General features: G+C 41.1%; 3 protein-coding genes across 6 annotated transcripts; 1 reads left to right on the top strand and 2 right to left on the bottom strand.

Annotated features, from left to right (window-relative positions):
* Positions 1–2,438, bottom strand: LOC140772883 (protein DETOXIFICATION 48-like). Its single transcript, XM_073115123.1, has 2 exons — positions 2,278–2,438; positions 1–1,986 (listed from the first exon to the last, which is right to left on the bottom strand). Exons 1-2 carry the CDS (start codon positions 2,416–2,418, stop codon positions 403–405), a joined length of 1,725 nt encoding a protein of 574 aa, XP_072971224.1. The 5' UTR covers positions 2,419–2,438; the 3' UTR covers positions 1–402.
* A 4,152-nt stretch (positions 2,439–6,590) lies between these two features.
* Positions 6,591–13,025, bottom strand: LOC140773124 (sucrose transport protein SUT2-like). 3 transcript variants are annotated; one of them, XM_073115513.1, is made up of 6 exons: positions 12,299–13,025; positions 11,411–11,744; positions 11,002–11,311; positions 10,835–10,898; positions 10,707–10,750; positions 6,591–6,861 (listed from the first exon to the last, which is right to left on the bottom strand). In XM_073115513.1, the coding sequence occupies exons 1-6, from the start codon at positions 12,801–12,803 to the stop codon at positions 6,703–6,705; spliced, it is 1,416 nt and encodes a 471-aa protein (XP_072971614.1). In that variant the 5' UTR covers positions 12,804–13,025; the 3' UTR covers positions 6,591–6,702. The 3 variants fall into 3 exon arrangements, 2 of the variants coding, with proteins under 2 accessions (XP_072971614.1, XP_072971613.1); XR_012106415.1 differs by adding an exon at positions 9,349–9,527 and having other exon boundaries at positions 6,721–6,861; positions 11,002–11,744; positions 12,299–13,023; XM_073115512.1 differs by having other exon boundaries at positions 11,002–11,744; positions 12,299–13,020.
* Positions 13,026–14,143: 1,118 nt separating this feature from the next.
* LOC140773125 (uncharacterized) lies at positions 14,144–18,149 on the top strand. 2 transcript variants are annotated; one of them, XR_012106416.1, is made up of 3 exons: positions 14,163–15,002; positions 16,173–17,709; positions 17,801–18,148. XR_012106416.1 is itself a non-coding variant. In XM_073115514.1 (2 exons), the coding sequence occupies exons 1-2, from the start codon at positions 14,331–14,333 to the stop codon at positions 16,464–16,466; spliced, it is 966 nt and encodes a 321-aa protein (XP_072971615.1). In that variant the 5' UTR covers positions 14,144–14,330; the 3' UTR covers positions 16,467–18,149. The 2 variants fall into 2 exon arrangements, 1 of the variants encoding a protein (XP_072971615.1); XM_073115514.1 differs by having other exon boundaries at positions 14,144–15,002; positions 16,173–18,149.
* The last annotated feature ends 143 nt before the right edge of the window (positions 18,150–18,292 follow it).

Consider the following 18,292-nt stretch of genomic DNA (forward strand, 5'->3'; position numbering starts at 1 on the left):
TAGCTAAGCTCACTTTGCAGCTAAGGATGGAATAATAGCAGCAACTTAGTAACAAGTTTAGTAGTTAAAATAGATGAGTAGTCAACTCAACTCAAGTCATCAGAATGAGGAGGGGAGGGAAGAAACAGAGTAAGTTTCAGTGGGAAAGGAATGTAACAAGCTAGTGATCATTGGCATCTCTCTACTTTAATCCCCATAAGGGAACTATGATGATAATGCTCGGATATTTTTGCAAGCGAGTTGGGGATTAGATGGCATTAGAACAAACCGAGGTGTGGCAGTTAATACGTACTACACATCTATAATGTTAACCTGGTCGATACACAGGATCAGAATAATAACACAAAGGAAACAAGTCGATCTAAAAATCTCACCCAAAAATAAAATAAAATAAAATAAAAATCACACACCTTGTCTTCCTACACAAATGAGGGGATCAGTCTCTAAAGGAACTCTGCTATCATCAGCATCATCGTCGTCATCATCACTGCTACCATCAATGCGCAAAATAATCTCTTCTAAAGTTGCTATCTTCTTAGCCTCCTCAGTGGGAGCAGAGGGTGAATTAGTGATGGTCGGGCCATTACCATCCATAGTAATTGGAATGGCATCAGTGGGACCATTACTAGGAGATGATGAGGTAGAACTCTTGGTCAATTCTTTTGCCCTCTCCACCTCTGCCAGCCAATCCGTGGTCGCCACGACGTACGCCATGAGCGCTGCGCACGACGCCTGGGCGGCTAGGAGGCCGAACCAGAGGCCAAAGAAGCCCATCCTTGCGACGAAGCCTAGCAGAACGGCGACCGGCATGCCGACTAAGTAGAAGGACCCCAGATTAATATTAGCTCCAGTGGTTGGCCGCGCGCTTCCTCGTAGGACGCCGCAGCCGGTGGTCTGCGGGCAATTGCCGAGCTCGCAGAGCCCAGCGATCGGCAGGGCCGCGGCGGTGAGCTTTAGAATCTCCTCGTCGGCGGTGAACATCCTCCCCCACCGGTGGCGCACCGACGTGGTGAACGCCATCGCCGTGAGCCCGAGAACGACGGCCAGGCCAAGCGAGACTACGGTGGCCCGCCGCGCCTTATCTGGTCGGTTCGCGCCGAGCTCGTTTCCGACCCGGGTCGAGACGCCGAGGCTAAGCGCGGAGGGGAAGACGTAGACCAGCGAGGTGGTCTGGATCAGTATCCCCATGGACGCCACCGTGGCTTGCGGATTGGCGAGGAGTCCGCATAGGATTATCATGAGCTCGTACCACCACCACTCGAGGCAGACCGAGACACACGTGGGCACGGCCAGTTTTAGCAGCGCCGACCAGCCACGTAAGCAGTCGGCGGTCGGCGCCACCCACGAGTCCTTGTAGACTCTGGAGAGCAGAACGAAGAGGAGGAGACAGAGGAAGAGGTTCAAGTTAGTCAACACCATGGCGAGCGCGACCCCGGCTATGCCCATTTGGAATTTGACGACGAGGAGGTAGTTTAAGGGGACGTGGAGGACGACGGAGATCAAGGAGCAGTAGGTGACGGGCAAGGTGATGCTTTGAGACCGTAGGTAGATTCTGAGGGGGTGGAGGAAGGAGAGGATGAGTAGGTCGGGTATGGCAAAGGCGATGAAGGTGTGGGCGGCGGCGGCGATGGAGGGGTCTTGGCGGCAGAAGAGGAGGATCTGGCGCATGTTGAGCCAGAGGAAGGAGATGGGGAGGGAGGCGGAGAGGAGGAGTAGGACAGTGCGTTGCAAGGTGATGCCGAGGAGCTTGCGCTGCTTCGCACCAAACGCCTGGCCGCAGATGGGCTCCATCCCCATCGCCAACCCGGAGAGAACGGAGTAACCGGTGATGTTGGCGAATCCGATCGATAAAGAGCCACCCGCGAGCTCGAGCTCGCCGAGGTAACCCAAGAAGAGCATCGAGATCATAGCACGCGAGTAGAGCACCAGCCCGGTGAGCGCAGTTGGGATGGAGATCTTTCCAATTGCTCTCATTTCCTCCACAACCTATCAAAGATGCATATATTGTTGTAGCAGCTAGCTAGTCATTCATGCATGAAAGTAAGTATATATATCTATATCTATAATATATATTTGTATATACACACACACATATATATGGATTATATATATATATATATAGAGAGAGAGAGAGAGAGAGAGAGAGAGAGAGAGAGAGAGGTGGGTAGATGAAGAGGTACATATATATATATATATATGTATGTATGTATAGATATATGGAGGAGGAGAAAGATATGAGGGTGCATGATGGATATAGAGGGGGTAGTAAGTTTGTACCTCGGATGGAGAAGGGCAGCGATGGAGGTCGTGGAGAGGGTCGATAGGAGGAGGAGAAGCGATCATGGGTTTGGTGGGGTTTAATAACAGATGAGACTTTTTGAAAGGGAAAGAGAGAGCAGAGGGAGAAGTGTTGCACATTTCCGTTTGTTTGTCTTCTACTCGGGTTTTGCTCTTTAGAGTTTACACACTAGTGTATATATATATATATAAGGATGAAACGGAAGCTAGACAAAGTGCCACGTGATCCTATTATAAGAAGAGATTCCAATTGATTTGAAATTCCTTTGGAATCATTAAGTGACGACTTCTCAATTGGTTTCAGTGATTTTAAGATAGATTTCAGTGCATTTAAAAAATTCTAATAATTTGAAGTCTGAATTTTTGGATGGAATTTAATAGGAGCAAAATAGAAAAGATACATATATATACTGAAACAAATTCTTATATTATTCTAAACAACAAGATTAGATAGATTTTATTTTATTTTTATTATTTTCCAGGCAGTGGAATATATTTTTAAATAAAACAATTTACTAATCTCTAAACGTAATCTCTCTCTCTCTCTCTCTCTCTCTCTCTCTCTCATGAACAAACAACCATGGTAATCCTTTCTTCCATGCATGTCAGATAGAAGGGGAACAATCGTCTGCAGGAATTTTCTGCAGCCACACTTGGTACTACCTTGATTGGCTGACAAATTCCTTTGTAGAAAATTTCTGCAGCACAAAGATCTTTCGGCCATTTTCTAAAAAGAAAAAAGAATGTATAACTTAACAGCATCTTAGTTAAAGTTATACTTAAAACATTTATATACAATAAAACTCTTTGACCATCCGAGCACTATCATGAAATTTTTACCTATTATTTTAATTTTCCCCAGTAGTGTGTTTTGACTTTTTTTTTCTATCTATTGTTATATAAAAACTTGATGGTCCCAAGCGAAGGAATTATCTTCTTTTTTTTCTCCTTAATACTCCCTTATCTAAACCCACGAATAATTAGAAAAGGTTTGTGAAATGGATGATTTCCAGAACCAAATCAACCGTGCATGTTCGCCATGCAAAATTCTCATTCGTTTTCCAGCTGGTAATCGGGTCACGAACAGAGGCATAATTCAATTCTTTCTCGAAGATAGCCACTGACGAGAACTTTTTATGATATTATTATTATTATTTTGAACCCAATGCTTCCTTTCGTCTTATTATTCTCTCTTTTCTTTTTTTAAATAAAAAATTAAAAAAAAAATGTTCTCTCTTTTCTACTGGAAGGGATTCTCCATCTTGTATGTTGTAGTACTCCTTATCTTACATCGTGAAGTAATCCAGATTCGAATTAAGTTTAGGTACTAATATAACCAAAGCTGCTTGTAGGAAGCGGGGTTGTTGATTATTTTAAATTTATTCTTCTATTCGTTCTGAGAGGCTTTAATTACTTTGTTTCCTCCTCACATAACGCAAAGCATCTCTTTGGTTGGTGGGAATTTTGCTGGAATTTTCAGCAACTAAAGAGAATGCTGCCCCCCTCCCCCATCTTAATTAGTGGGTGTCATTTTAGGAGTCTGTGTGGGGGCCTCCTCCTTGCTTTACACTAACCCTTACCCTATACTGCATTTGTTCCTTCTCCAACTTGCCTCTTGTCTCATCAATACACTACTACCCAAGTGCTCCTCCACCCTTTCTCTGATGTCAACCCTCTCTCATGGTGAGGCTGGTGGCCTTCAGGTGTCCTTGAGGATCTTGAAATGCTTTAAAAACATTATTATATACATACATAATATACTTAGGAAGGGAGAGAGAGAGAGAGAGAGAGAGAGAGAGAGAGAGAGAGAGAGAGAGAGAGAGAGAGAGAGAGGTACCATCATATATGCTGTGAAGTTTGAGTTGATGAGAGAAGGAAAGAAGAAAACCCTAAAACTGGACAGTGGTAAATGGTATAGCGACGAGGAAGCAGTTGGAAGGTAGGGAGCAGAGATTGGAAATACGAGCAACAATAGAGTCCACTTCCTTTCTTGCATCCCTTTCCACAACATGTTGAGTAGTTGGCAGCCTTTATCTGACACTACCGCCAGGTGGCAACACGAACGTGAGGGAGCCCCTACTACGGCATCCCCAACTATACATAACAAGTTGCCTCACAATTCTTTCTCCCTCCCTCCCTCCCACTTTTGGACAACTTTTTATTTTTCAATATAAATTATCTATATATATATATATATATATATTTTTTTTTTTTTTAATTTTTTATCAGTGAGTGGGTTAATAAGCTTCTGCTGCAGCCCAGAGATGAGTTGGTGAAAGCCACAAAGAAGGTAAGATGCATTGCTTCTCCTCCAGCTGGGGTTGGGTGGTGGGTGGGATTCAGACTTCCTAAAACGGAGCGGGCAGAGGAGACGTGTGAACAGTATAAAATACATCTGCATGAATTCAAAGGAGGAGAGAACTTAAAAGCTGGGCCCAGAACCAGATTAAACCACCAAAGACTTGTCACGGTTCCCGATAGGATGAGGTCCAAAGAACAGGAACATGGCCCAACACAGACATATATACGAATCCAAAGACAGCCCAGGTCCCAGCTGCCCAAGAACGGTTACTGTAGTACTTGTTTATCTATTCAAATGTTTGGAGGGTGCTTTCATGGGCCCCTGAACATTTATTGCCATTAAGCACTGCTGCAACTCGAATCGGTTATAATATCCTCTGTTATATAGGCCGAAACAAGCTCGACTATAATTGCTTGCAGTCCCCCCTGCGTTTCCTGATATGGAAATATTTTCATCAAAGAATAGGGCCACTCCTAAATCAAGTACACTGCTTCTGGTTGCCCTTAAGGGCTGATGAAACGACAAAGTTCTTCTGCTGGTAATCAAATCACACTTTGTGCTGAGCTAATAATATGTTTCCGGCAGGGAGATCAAAATCACAACAAATATCTCGTCCCACTAATATTCACTGGGATATATGGAGAACATATTCAGAGGATAGACGTGCCTCTTCTGACTTGTAGAGCAATCCTGTTTTAACTGTAGAATAACATCATGAGTGAGTGACCCACCACCAGTCCATCAGCTATAGTGGCGTTCCTGCCTATTTTGACCAACACAATGCTATCACGGATCAAATAGCTGCATTCTGCGCCATGTGTACGCGAGAAGTATCAGCATTTTGATCGGTCAAAGATCGCATAAATATGTCAACTGAGGTCAGAGAGTCTAGTTGGATCAGGATAACTTCGACTCAAGCATATAAAGTTTACTACTATTCCCTCACCTCTTCTGCAGATAACACTCACAAGGGCATAACAGATGAAACTATGTAATGCTGAAGAATTCAGTACAATGCACATAGATGATTCACTTTTACTGGCATAAGACCGATGCTGCAGCTAGTTGTTGTCTGCTGGTGATGGTGGTGGTAGCAGCGTAGTAGCATAAGAGGCTTTACTCACTATCTTGAGAACAATTAAAGGCACTGTAGAATGGCACTGAAAGCACAAAGATGTTTTCAGAACCTTATGATGGCCCCAAACACAAGAATCTATTCCAAGATGCTGATGCAAGAACATTTAACGACAGCCCCTGGAGAACAAATTGAAGTCTCCCAGCGGCTGAAGCACTAGGTGCGTCTCCATATGCTGCATTGATCAGCATATCCTCATCTTATCTGTTAGCCACTGAGATCTTGATCCAGACAGCCACAGCAGGCAAATGGTTGATAACTTAGCACATTAACATCAAACCGAATCACTTAAGAAAGAACTATTAACATACCGGTCCATTAGGTCACACAATAGAATATGTCCATGCTCATCCTGATGGCCCGAATGCGACTCACCAATAGGAGCTTCAGACGCTCAAGTTCATAGGAGCAAGCATAAAAGAGTTCCATCGACATAAAGAACAGGTGCATCTAATCATTATCACGGAAGTCGTAACTTCGACAAATTCTCCATCTTTACTGAAGAGAGCATATTCTCCTTAACATGTCATATATTGTAACCCTTCAATGCATCTATGGATATTTAAGAGAGTGTATCTGTGTGTCCCAGCTATCAAAGAGGATGTGCTAGAAAAACTTATAAGAATATACATGATAAAAGTTTTCAGCAAATATTAGGCTTATCATATCTCTTATATAGTGAGATGAATTGACAAAATTGGTGAATGGAAATTTTCTGGTACTTTTCTCAAACAATGCAACTATAATTATTCTTGCCTTTTAGAGAGCAGATAAAATGCAATATCTACACTCTGTCAAGGCTGAAATGATGGAGGTAACTCATAAAAAGCCAGGAGAGGCTGAAATGAAGGAACGTAAGAAAAATCTAGCATCTTTATTAGGCCACTTCAAATAATAAATGTACATATTTCTGATATGTAATAGCTACTAAATAGCAGCATGAATGATAATTAATACAACCTTATACTTATCTGTGACCCCTTGTCCGTGCAATATAGGATCGAGGAAGGCCGATAATTGCAACAAGGCCACTGAAAAAAGCTGCAGCTGCTGCTACAGCGAAGGACGGTGAATTTCCACCACCAAATAATTGATCCCACGGTCCACTTCCCAGGGATATAAGCATCTGAGTGCACAAGTTCCATCAGCAACAATTTAAAATGTGTAAAACTCATCATAATACAGCAGCATAGCACATTAATAGTAATCAACAATTTTACCCACCCAGATGACCCCCTGCATGGTTTATAGGCATGTACACTAAGGGAACAGATTGATTGCTAGCAGAGTTTAATTTAGGATAATGAACTTGTAGATACAGAACAAGTCAAGATGAATAAGTCAAGATTTTTCCTTTTATGATATCTTCTTCTTCTTCGTCTTTTCTTATTGAGTTTTCCACCATCAAAGTATTGATAAAAGAAATAGGAATCTAAAAAATCAATACTTCTTCCAGAACACAAAGAATAGACTCACAAGAAACTACATAATGAATACTCTCAGTGTATGTCACAACCTAACTACACAAATTTTTCAGGTTGATTTTAGCCTACCAGTATCAACTTTTGTCCTTGAAGAAATAAAACTGTCATCCCTTCAAGTAACATAAGAGTTAATAGTGGAGGGACATTATAATTTATAGGCACCCGTAATCCAGATCTGAAAAAACCTAATTTTTCTCCATATCACTGTCCGTTCCAGTGGTCAAACTCCCCTAACAGTATATCTATCTATCTATCTAACTCCCCTAATATATATATACATATATATATATATATATATATATATATATATATATATAAAACCTTATCAGATGAGCCAAATTTGAGCAAACCAGAACTCAGTTTCAAGCCAAAATGAAATTCAAACAGTCAAGATGTGCTGTGAAGTACTATGAAAGATCATTTCAAACCTAAGGAGCCGAGCTCGAGCAAAATATATTTTGGGCATTGAGCTAGTCATATTCAGCTTATCTCAAATTCAAGCTAAGCAAAGCTTGGCTTCAATCAATTTTGAGTTGAGTCTGGCTTAGTTGAGCTCAGTTCATCAATATACTTAGTCTGGTGGAAATGTAAATGCAACCATATCCTCTAGGCCTCCACTGCCAGAAAGGCTGTTTGAATTTTAAAAACCCACACCTATGAACATAACAGCACTGGAAAGTATTACCATCTCAAAAGAGGACACACTCAACTTCAGACGATACAGAGTTATAATAAGCAGTAAATGTTATTTTATCTTTTCCCATTCCATTTTTATCAATTCCCATTCTGTATGAAACTTTTGTCCAAGAAATACTGATCTATTTCATGTTACGAAGGAAATTTTTCAACGAGATATCCAAGTCAGCATCAGCACTAGCGATGTAAAAAGTGGATCATGTGGGACCCCATACCATGTTACGTGTAGAAAGATATGCTAGCATTCGAAGGTCCAAGATTGACATGGGTATTCCCCAAACGAAAAATTCTTTGGATCGGTTTCTACAGAGAGCATGATTACTTCACCTAGTCACCTACTCAATTACCATCACCTCCTATCTTTTGATGATTTTATCATGGGAGTGGTAATGTACATCAAACTTAGCAAAAAAGTGCTCTTTTCCACATTTCAGTCATAGCATTAACCTTTCACTGAATTCTGAGTTGCGGAAGACTGCTATGAAGATTGAAGCAGCTCAGATTATCCAATACAAGCATGGAGAGAGAAAAGAAGCTAATGCTACCCAGTTTTTCCTTGACATGGTTAATGATTTACATCACTATTTTGACCATCAAGAGGAAACCAATGAGCAAGGGTGACATGAATGCTTCTTAGGATTGTCAAAATAATCAAGCCTGTTCGAACTCGGGTCGATAAGGCTCTATCAAGCTCAGCTCTAAGATGAGCTTAGCCGAGCTTGATCTTCAAAATAGATTTAAAAATATTTTTGAGCCAAGCTAGATCATGAACCGTCTTGATCAAGTAGGCTCGAAATAATTATAATATATATATATATATTATATGAGTAATATTTTCTATATTATATTATACTTCTATTCTATTTTAAAATTTGCTTAAGTGGATTTTATGTACTCTGATCGTGTAGAGTTTGATTTTGAATTTTGATGTTATCATATCTTTTCGAAATACTTAGATATTTTCATTAATTTATATTTTTATAATGTTTATATTTTAAAGTTGAATTAGGCCTTATTTTAATTTTGATTCAAGCCTAGCCCTAAATAAATCTTAATTTAATCAAGCTTGGTCAAGCTCAAATTTTGGCTTAAATTGATTAAGGCTTCAAATTGCTAATTCATCGACTCGTTTAGGCACGAGCTCGAAATTAGTTTGAATTGAAATTATTTCAATTTAAACTTGATGAGAGCTAGGTTCGATCAAGCTCGGCTCAATTACACCCCTAATGCTGTTGCAGCTATTGATTATTTGGCCTACAATGCATTATAAGAGGATGCATGTCCATCTCAAGATTATTTGGCCTTCAATTCAAGCCTTGATTCGATTTATCATTTTATCTTGAAAATCAAAAGTGAACTATTTAGGGAATCAAGAAATCCATATAAAAGATTTAATTTCCATCGAATAAGGCAATTGAGAAAGGAAAACTAACCGACTGAAAGCTTCTTTTCCTAGTGGAAAACTTGATGTCACAACTTTTTAACAATATTATGTCTCACAAGCACCGGGAGACTTTTGTTGTATATGGGAATTTTATAAACAGTGAAGCGCTGCAAGTTGACTTTATTAGAGTTGAGGCCGATTCAGAGAATCCAAGCTGACTTCATTTGGCTGTGATTTAATGAGACTTGTAGCAATTAGGGTATAGGTGATGATGGTAGGGGCAAATATAATCAAACAAGGTACAAAAAAAATAAGACTACAGAAGAAAGATGTAACTAACAAAAACCATATACACGTAGTTCTTATCAAGATAATTTAACTTTGTTTTCCCTTAATCTAGTCTTATACACAGACACCCTATCAACTAGAACATTTCTTGCCAATCATTTAATGCAGCCCTCTGTCACTGCATATTAGAACTGCTTCATGATGCCCAGATCTAAGCACCTTTACTATATACTTGCATTTAGGTACGTAAAAAATTAATAAATAATGGAGCATTAGGTTAATTAGCACTGATCTACAGCGCCGCCAAAAGGGAGTACTAGTCAATACTAGGTTCACAATAGGTAAGATCGTGTCGTTTTGTAAAAAATTTGTATTGAAGTTGTTTTGCTACTTCATATAGGGGTTCCCAAAAATCATGAATCAAGTCTAATTCAATATCTATATTGACTAAATTGGCATATGTACATTGTTATTTTCTTTTCTTTCTGTCATTGCTACAGCCTTCTATTTAACATCTACATGTGGTGTATTTCACTTAATATGACAAACATTTGCCAACCAGCAACAATAAGTTGAGTTCCAATAGCAGGAAAAGCTGCGGTCAAACATGTTTCCTATTTGCTTTCTTTTCTGTTACTGAATAGATTAAAATCATAAAGGTTTTTTAAAAAAAATTAAAATCATAAGGGTGAATGGTGCGAAATGAGCCCTAGATTCTTCCCACAGATAACTAGATATACTTAATCTAGTTCAGTTCTTCAGCCTACTGTCTGATATACTTTTGAGTAATTTTTAAGTTCCAAATAACTTAATCACTTATTTGCAAACAAGAATCCATAGTTATGCCTATCTGAAAGCAACTTCCTCTCAGCACTGTACATAAATACCTACTTAATTCAATAAGAGTATGATCTTCTTATTCATTTTCTTTTTAGTAGATTGATAGTCAAGTAGAGGATCTAGCACTTCAATAAAGCATTTGTAGCAATTCATCACACTGTCGACCATTTTTTTTTCAGTTCAATACCCAAGGAAAGATCCCATAGTCATGCACCAATTAAAATAGATTAATGCACAAAAGTAAAATAGCACTTGGCTAAATCTGCAAGAGAATTGTACCTGAGGAATCACGATGGCTAAGTTCAGGATTCCCATAGCCAACCCTGCAAAATAAGAAAATTTTGTCATATCTTATAATATTATAAAAGTACATGACAGAACAGAAGGCAAAGAAACTCAGCACTCACCTTGGCCGAGTCGTAGTGACTCTATACGAGTAGATATCATTGCATATGGTATGCTATAAGTGATCTGTAGATAGGATAACCAGTCAGTTTATTGGATAGCTATTACCATATCAGCATCAAATCATAAACAGATATTGAGGCTTAAGATAAAACAAACATTTACTCACTGCTAAAGGTGCCCCAAGAATTGCAAAAACAACAAGTGCAGCAACAACAATGCCATCCGGAGGAAGCCCATTGGGTGTGTAATCTGTACTTTTTGCAATGGACGTAATTATGAGCATTGCTAAAAAACAGAATGACATGAGAATGTTTGAGACCCCCCAGACAAGGCCAGCCCCCCACTTCTTACAAAGCTTTTCTAATATCACTGAAGTAAATCCGAGAACAACAGAATTCAACATCAGAGCAAAAGCACCCATCCTTACACCATTATGATAATTTTGTCCTTCTCCTGGGTTTCCTTTGTAGATCTCCCTGCCCATCCAATCAGTGTCAAAGAGAAAGAATGGGAACCATCCGACCCACGTAAGTGCTGTAACAATCAGAACAATCCAGACCGACCATGTCAGATACCTAAAAGAGCCCATTAACTCCCAGAGGAAAGCCTCTTCGCCAATGTTCAACTGCTGTGTCCCTTCAATAGAATTTGGAAGCTGATGACCAGAAGGCTCAGGAACTTCCTGGACTGCTGTTACACTAATATAAGTAGTGAAAGCAAGAAGAATCGTGTCCAAAAGAAACACAGACTTGAGATTAGCACAATTTACACCACATGCTGAAGTTACTGTGAAGGGAAATATCGTAAACCAGCCACTATATGATCCAGCAGCAAAGCCAAGTATGTTTCCCAGTGCCATGAAGAGTGAAAAGTAAGCATTAGCTATCCGAGTCCGTCTTTGATCCTTTCCTGAAATAGCAAGAAGATATATAAATAGAACTAACATTAGTCATAATACAATTGAAAAAATCCTGAAAAATTCTTCTGATATGACATCATAACATCTATCCACTGGTTTCGCTAGAATAAAGGTCAGTAACTCAACAATAAATATAAATTAACAACACAAGAGACACCTAATAAACCTACCAATGAGCACGATAGATATACAATTATGTATCTTACAATGCACCTCCTTACTACAGTTGATAATACCAACAAAACACAAGAAATATTGCAAGCTGTTCTACTTTTGATTCTTTGGATTTTATAGCGCGAGTATAAAATAACACTAAAAGCTAAAAGACAATTTGTCCACATCTGAACGATATTCTCCTAACCTACAGTACTTTAATCTAATTTAGTGGAAATCATGCAAATCGCTTTCAGATGCACTAATTTAGAAATTAACAGATCAGCAATTAAGATTAGGACAAAGCCGGCCATCGGCGTTACGACGACGCTAAGATGCACGTGAGACGCACGCCGATCAAGAAAGGAGAGAGAAGGTAGAGATGAATGACCCGTGAGATCGCCGAGGAGGGCCCGGCACGGCCCCTGGGTTGTATTATTTCCGACGTCCAAGAGCCAGAACCCGATAAGGTAGACGACAACGGCGCGCGGTCGCTTGCCGACGGGGTCGCCCAGCGCTCGGCCGATGTCGGCGGAGAACCCGATGGTGAGGACGGCGGCGGCGATGGCGGCGGCGCCGCCCACGATGAAGGGTCGTCGGCGTCCGAGAGGTCCCGCAACGCGATCGCTGAGGTGGCCGACGAGGGGCTGGACGAGAAGGCCAGAGAGGGGCCCGCAGAGCCACACGAGGCTAGCGAACTCGTGCGGAATCCCTAGCTCTTGCACGTAAGGGGTGAGAAGAGATAGCTGCAGAGCCCAGCCGAACTGAACCCCGCACGCCACCGACGCCACACGGAGCAACCGCCGCAACGGAACCCTACGCCCCTGCGGCGGCGGCGGCGGCGCCGCCGCATGGCGGGACGGCGCCGTTGTCCTCGATCGTTGCGCTCCCGTCATCCGCTCAATCCGAAAAGATTCGTGGGAGGAGCGGGGAGGAGAGGAAAGTGGAGGAGCAAAAAAGGTGGTGCATTCGCGTCGCCACGCTATATGATTCTAAAGTGTGAGGTAGGAGGAGGTGTCCCCTTCGAACATTTTTTTTAAATTGGCTCCACTTGAACGCCTGGAAAACTACCCAAAACAATGCCCAAACGCATGTGATTGGTCACCTCTTTCTTTGGTGCGGTTTTTGCTTGTACAAGAAGAAGAAGAAGAAAGAGTAGGAGGGGGTGGGGTTGAAAGGTTGGTCCAGGACTCCGCTTTAAATGCACCCGACCCTTTTCGCCGCGAAGTTATACGGTGGTAAGGGATCAGATTACTTGATTCGTCAGCATGTGGAGGTGAAGGTTAAGTTATGATCACGGATGGTTAGAGTAGCGCGTCTCTCCAGTAAACAAAATTGGGGAGTGGGTGGTAGTGGGATTAGTGTCAGGGACTTGTGGTTCGAGCATATTTACGGATCGTACCCTGAACGAATTCTAATTAAGGTCTAAGCCACGTCAAAAGTTAGTAAAGACTATCTATCAAAAGAGTTCATGTTTTGATACAGCGTTTCGTGGATATCTAACGGTTGATAGAGGAGGATATTTTATTTTAGTTAAATGTGTGGGCCCCAGGGCTTAACCAGGCTTGTCACTGATGCAAGCGATGAGGAAGTGGGCAGATGGATAGCTTATCGGCACGCGGATCGATAAAATTGTCAGGGCTGGCGCATAAGAGGACACGCGATATGTTAGAAAAAATACTTCGGTGGCGCCGCTCCGGGGATGCTTCGGCGCACCTACTTTCCAACACACACATGAACCCATGTCTGTGATAAGTCGGCGTCTCGACTCTCGACCACGCTGGCGGAATGAGCCCGTCCGTGCTGGGTCCACTTCTATCTAGTTATATGGGCATCCTTAATGAGTTTTGATTTGAGGTTCCAGACTTGGGTTGATTAGTTTTGGAGCGAAATAGTAGAGAGTACTAATTGGGCTATCCGGCCCGTTTAAACCTCCGCATGTAGCTGAGCTGAATAAGAATCGAGTCCAGAACCAAGATTTTCGTTCTTTTGTTACGTTCTGTATAGTAGAGAAATATTATTGCAAACTTTTAGTATCTGTTATATGTTTCTAGTCAGAGTCATCAAGAAAAAGGCATGGATATTGGATCTAGAACCTGATAATGGTATGTATCCAATTCGTTTTGACCTACTACTGAGTCAAAACTTAATTATTCATTTACGAAATTCAAATATTGTCATGTAAGATGAATCCGGCAACCGTGCTCTATCTTCACCGACTTCCAGTGAACCAGCTAGGCAGCTACACGCTTACCGCTGACGCCTACGCCTACGAATTCGGATTTCCGACTCGGGTTCGGAATTAACATCTGCAAGGTACAAGTCCTAGCTGCCGAATTTTGTATTATTCTCACTCCTTCCCTCTTCTCCGCCTGTACCCTTGCAAAGTGTCGACCTAGGGTTTAACTCCTCTCGCCGAAGCTATGACTGCCGATGAGCCCCCTTCCTCCGTCGCAGCCGGAGAATCAGCCATCCCCCAACCGTACGTCCTTCGTGAGACCCTCTCTGGCCACAAGCGTGCCGTCTCCGCCGTCAAGTTCTCCCCCGACGGTTCACTCCTCGCCTCCGCCTCCGCCGACAAGACCCTGCGAGTCTACTCGACCTCCGATTTCTCCCTCCGCGCCGAGCTCTCCGGCCACGCCGAGGGCATCTCCGACCTCTCATTCTCCTCCGACGGCCGCTTCCTCGCCTCCGCCTCTGACGACCGCACTGTCCGTCTTTGGGACCTCTCCACTGCCTCCCTCGTCAAGACCCTCATCGGCCACACCAACTACGTCTTTTGCTGCGCCTTCAACCCCCAATCCAACATGCTTGCCTCCGGATCTTTCGACGAGACCGTTCGAGTGTGGGAGGTCAAGTCAGGGAAGTGCCTTCGCGTCCTACCGGCTCACTCCGAGCCCGTCACCGCAGTCGATTTCAATCGTGACGGTTCCCTTATCGTCTCCAGTAGCTACGATGGGCTCTGTCGGATTTGGGATTCCGCCACCGGGCATTGTGTGAAGACGCTCATCGACGATGAGAGCCCGCCGGTATCCTTCGTCAAGTTCTCCCCAAACGGCAAGTTTGTGCTCGCCGCCACCCTCGATAGCACCCTGGTGAGACCTACTTACCTTGAACAATATTTGGATTTATGACAATGCTGTGGCAAGTTTAGGCCTTTCTTTCTCCTGAAAGGGGCCACATGGATTCTTGATGCAAATGAACACTCTAGTTACGACATTATGAAGATTTGATATTGACAGGTAATACTGAAGATCAAATCTGGAGTAGCATTCTTCTTAAAAGGAAAAATAGTCGATAAAGGGATTGTGACTATGATTATTCTAATATATGAAGATGTTAACTGCTTTATGCTGTGGGAAACATAGTGTTTCATGATACTTGAGTATGATGGCCATTTGCCAGTTAAATGGAACTAGAAGTTTGGATTTTTGTTAAATGCTAATACTCATGCAAATCCGTATTTCCAAGATTTGAAGGTAAGGTCTCATTCTGTTATCAGATCAATCATGTCCTATGGGCCACAATCTTTGGGAAGGAGAGCTACAGATATGATAAATTGATTATACCATGTTTAATATGTTAAACTTGGGATTGTTGTTTGGAGTAGCTAACTTGAATGAACTATAACTGTTGCATTGATTGAGAGGGTAAGAAGAAAACCAATATAGAGTCACTACTGCATAGAATGAGGATCTGCCTGAATGAGGGGGGAAGAGGGACGTCTTTAGGATTAAATGGGAGGAGAAAGTAGAACATGGGACCAATCACCAATGTTGTGTGGAATGTGAATGCAGTAGAAGCAGGGAAAACAATGTTGCGCTTGGCAACGACATTGTGTCAACTGAACAATGTCTTTCTAAATTTGCATACTTGCATGTATACTTCTCTTAAGTTCTTAAGTATACAAATTTGACATCAAATCTTACCTCTGTTGGATCATTTGAGATTCTTTTTCGTCACTTTACTCCAGTGTTATTCACTAGTATCAAGAAAACATAATGGATCACGTAGCTGATCCTATATTTCTGAAGAAAATGAGAATAAGAAATAATAATACATCAATCGATGGGAGATTATTTCTTGTGTTCCAAGATTGCTGCCAAATTAGCTTGAACATACTTGAAACAAAGAAGTACTTTTTATTGTGTTACTTATCTAATATTCGAGGAAAAATTTATCTTATGTTACAAAGACCTTCAATACTTTGGGATGCATCTTTCTCGTAATAATGTTTTCATTTGTACACTTTTTTGCACATGCAGAGGTTATGGAATTTCTCAGCCGGAAAATTCTTGAAGACATATACTGGGCATGTTAATTCAAAATTCTGTGTTCCAGCAACATTCTCGATTACAAATGGGAAGTACATTGTTAGTGGTTCAGAGGACAATTGCATATATTTGTGGGAACTCCAATCAAGAAAAATCGTCCAGAAATTGGAAGGGCATACTGATGTTGTCATTGCTATATCGTGTCATCCCAAAGAGAATATGATTGCATCAGGAGCACTTGGAAATGATAAGACGGTGAAGATATGGGTCCAAAAAGAAGATTAAAAAGAAAAGGGTCTGTATCTCGTGCTTTTCTAGTAAACATAGTTGATGATGGTCAAGATCTTCTACTTTCCTTGTGGATCTTTATCTGTACTCCATTAGAAAACCTTTGCCCCTAGGTTAATATGCAATGTTCCAGCATATATATACTTTTTGCGCCACAGCTAAATTTGATTTTGAATGTAATGCATCAGATTGTTTCTGAAGTTCTACTTCGGAGCATCTAGTAGGAACAGTTTAGGTACATAATAGTAAGGTAAAGAATGCCGACCTTTGCAAATCAGTGCTATCTAACACCAATTGTGGAATACAACTCTCTCTTGATTTTCCACTTCTACTGTATTTTTTGCCTAAATGTTGAAGTGGATCAAGTTATATCCATTTTCACTCACATCCTATTTCTAGGGTATTGTGTAATATGATCTTTGTCATGTCCTTCACATATGGTGCTAGATATTCTTCTGTGCACTCAAAGCATATTAGGATCAATCTGCATCATCAGGTTTTGTGTTACACAAATTCTGACCTACTGTAAAGTCTAGGTTGTTAACTATCTTTTACTTTATAGTAATCAGCTAGCACATTAGTCAAGATTGCTTTTTCCAAGAAGTAATCCTTTTCATATCAGATTGCCATCCTCTTCACATAACACCAACTCAGCCGCCACCCTAACCATCCTGACCTAAAACAAATGCCCAAAATTCCCAAATGGCTGCAAAAGAAATTGACAACGTCTCATGATTAGGACTTATCCAGCATACTTCCAGGTCAAACCAATGTGTTAGATGACTTTGCTCTTCTTTCTCCTATTGGAGAACCTTTTCATATGAGGTGGAAGGAGCATGCTCTTAGGTAAGGTCTTGGCATCAAGTTGGCCTAACAATTTGGCAATTTGGTCAGGTTTAGTTGAAACAAACTAGAATGGTGCCTGAGTTGCAAGAGACAAATGTCTTTGCCTCCTGGAGATGGGGCCTGGTGGTTACTTAAGGTATTGATCCACAGGAAATTTTTTTTAATTGATACACTTGGTGATATCAGCAAATTTAATTAGCTATGATCACGTTATGCTTACAAGCAGGAAGAAAAATATTTGGTCAAACTACAAGGCGATATGGTGAGGGTTTGTTAAACTTTGAGCTAAATGAATGCTTAGATGGTTGCGATTTGAGGTTTTTTTTACTTCATTACAGGAACGCTTCTATTCTTCCTTAGATGCCTTGCAGCCAAAAGGAAGAACCACCTGGAGGTATATGACTAATAAATATGGATTGACTTTGTACATGAAAAGTTTAATTCTCTTGTACTGTGATTATATTTTTCTGCATTCTTGTTCCCAGTACCAAGCAACTTTAAGCACCTAAAGTAATTTCATCATCTTACCATCAGAGTAGAATGATTTCCAGCAGTGTTGGTAAGGCATTTTTCAATTCTTCTTTTAATGATTCATCTTCCATTTAATTACCATGAAACAATATGAGCATACATCTTTTGTTTGGAGAATACTTTTAAGTGGTTTGCTTCTTCTTTGCCTGCAGTATAGTATAATAATATTATTTCAACACGTCTCCATTGTTGCCATTACTTGGCTAAGAGAAAGCTTTGATTGATGCAATTATTGATACATTCTTCACAACACTCAATCATGTGCGCCAGCATTGTAAAGGATGGTTACCTTTTCTTCTCTTGTTTAGTGTCTTTTTTATTTGACAGATCAAATAACTGTAACTAGTCTCCAAAATAATCTACATTTTTTTTTTCAAATTAACTCCCATATTCCTGCTTTAATATTTTTACTTAAGAAAATGTCAGATTCACCTTTCTTTCCCCCC

The sequence above is a fragment of the Typha angustifolia genome, chromosome 13, assembly GCF_048772165.1.
Source record: "Typha angustifolia cultivar Huaian chromosome 13, ASM4877216v1, whole genome shotgun sequence".
NCBI lineage: Eukaryota > Viridiplantae > Streptophyta > Magnoliopsida > Poales > Typhaceae > Typha > Typha angustifolia.

What these genes read in the sequence shown, in the direction of transcription:
- LOC140773125 (XM_073115514.1), top strand. Translation starts at nt 14,331, where the DNA reads ATGACTGCCGATGAGCCCCCTTCCTCCGTCGCAGCCGGAGAATCAGCC. An exon ending in CCACCCTCGATAGCACCCTG is followed by an intron (nt 15,003 to 16,172) that starts GTGAGACCTACT and finishes TTGCACATGCAG; the next exon opens with AGGTTATGGAATTTCTCAGC.
- LOC140773124 (XM_073115512.1), bottom strand. Translation starts at nt 12,803, where the DNA reads ATGACGGGAGCGCAACGATCGAGGACAACGGCGCCGTCCCGCCATGCG. An exon ending in TTCTTGGGGCACCTTTAGCA is followed by an intron (nt 10,899 to 11,001) that starts GTGAGTAAATGT and finishes TCCTATCTACAG; the next exon opens with ATCACTTATAGCATACCATA. An exon ending in TAGCCATCGTGATTCCTCAG is followed by an intron (nt 6,862 to 10,706) that starts GTACAATTCTCT and finishes TTGTGCACTCAG; the next exon opens with ATGCTTATATCCCTGGGAAG.
- LOC140772883 (XM_073115123.1), bottom strand. Translation starts at nt 2,418, where the DNA reads ATGTGCAACACTTCTCCCTCTGCTCTCTCTTTCCCTTTCAAAAAGTCT. An exon ending in GCTGCCCTTCTCCATCCGAG is followed by an intron (nt 1,987 to 2,277) that starts GTACAAACTTAC and finishes CATCTTTGATAG; the next exon opens with GTTGTGGAGGAAATGAGAGC.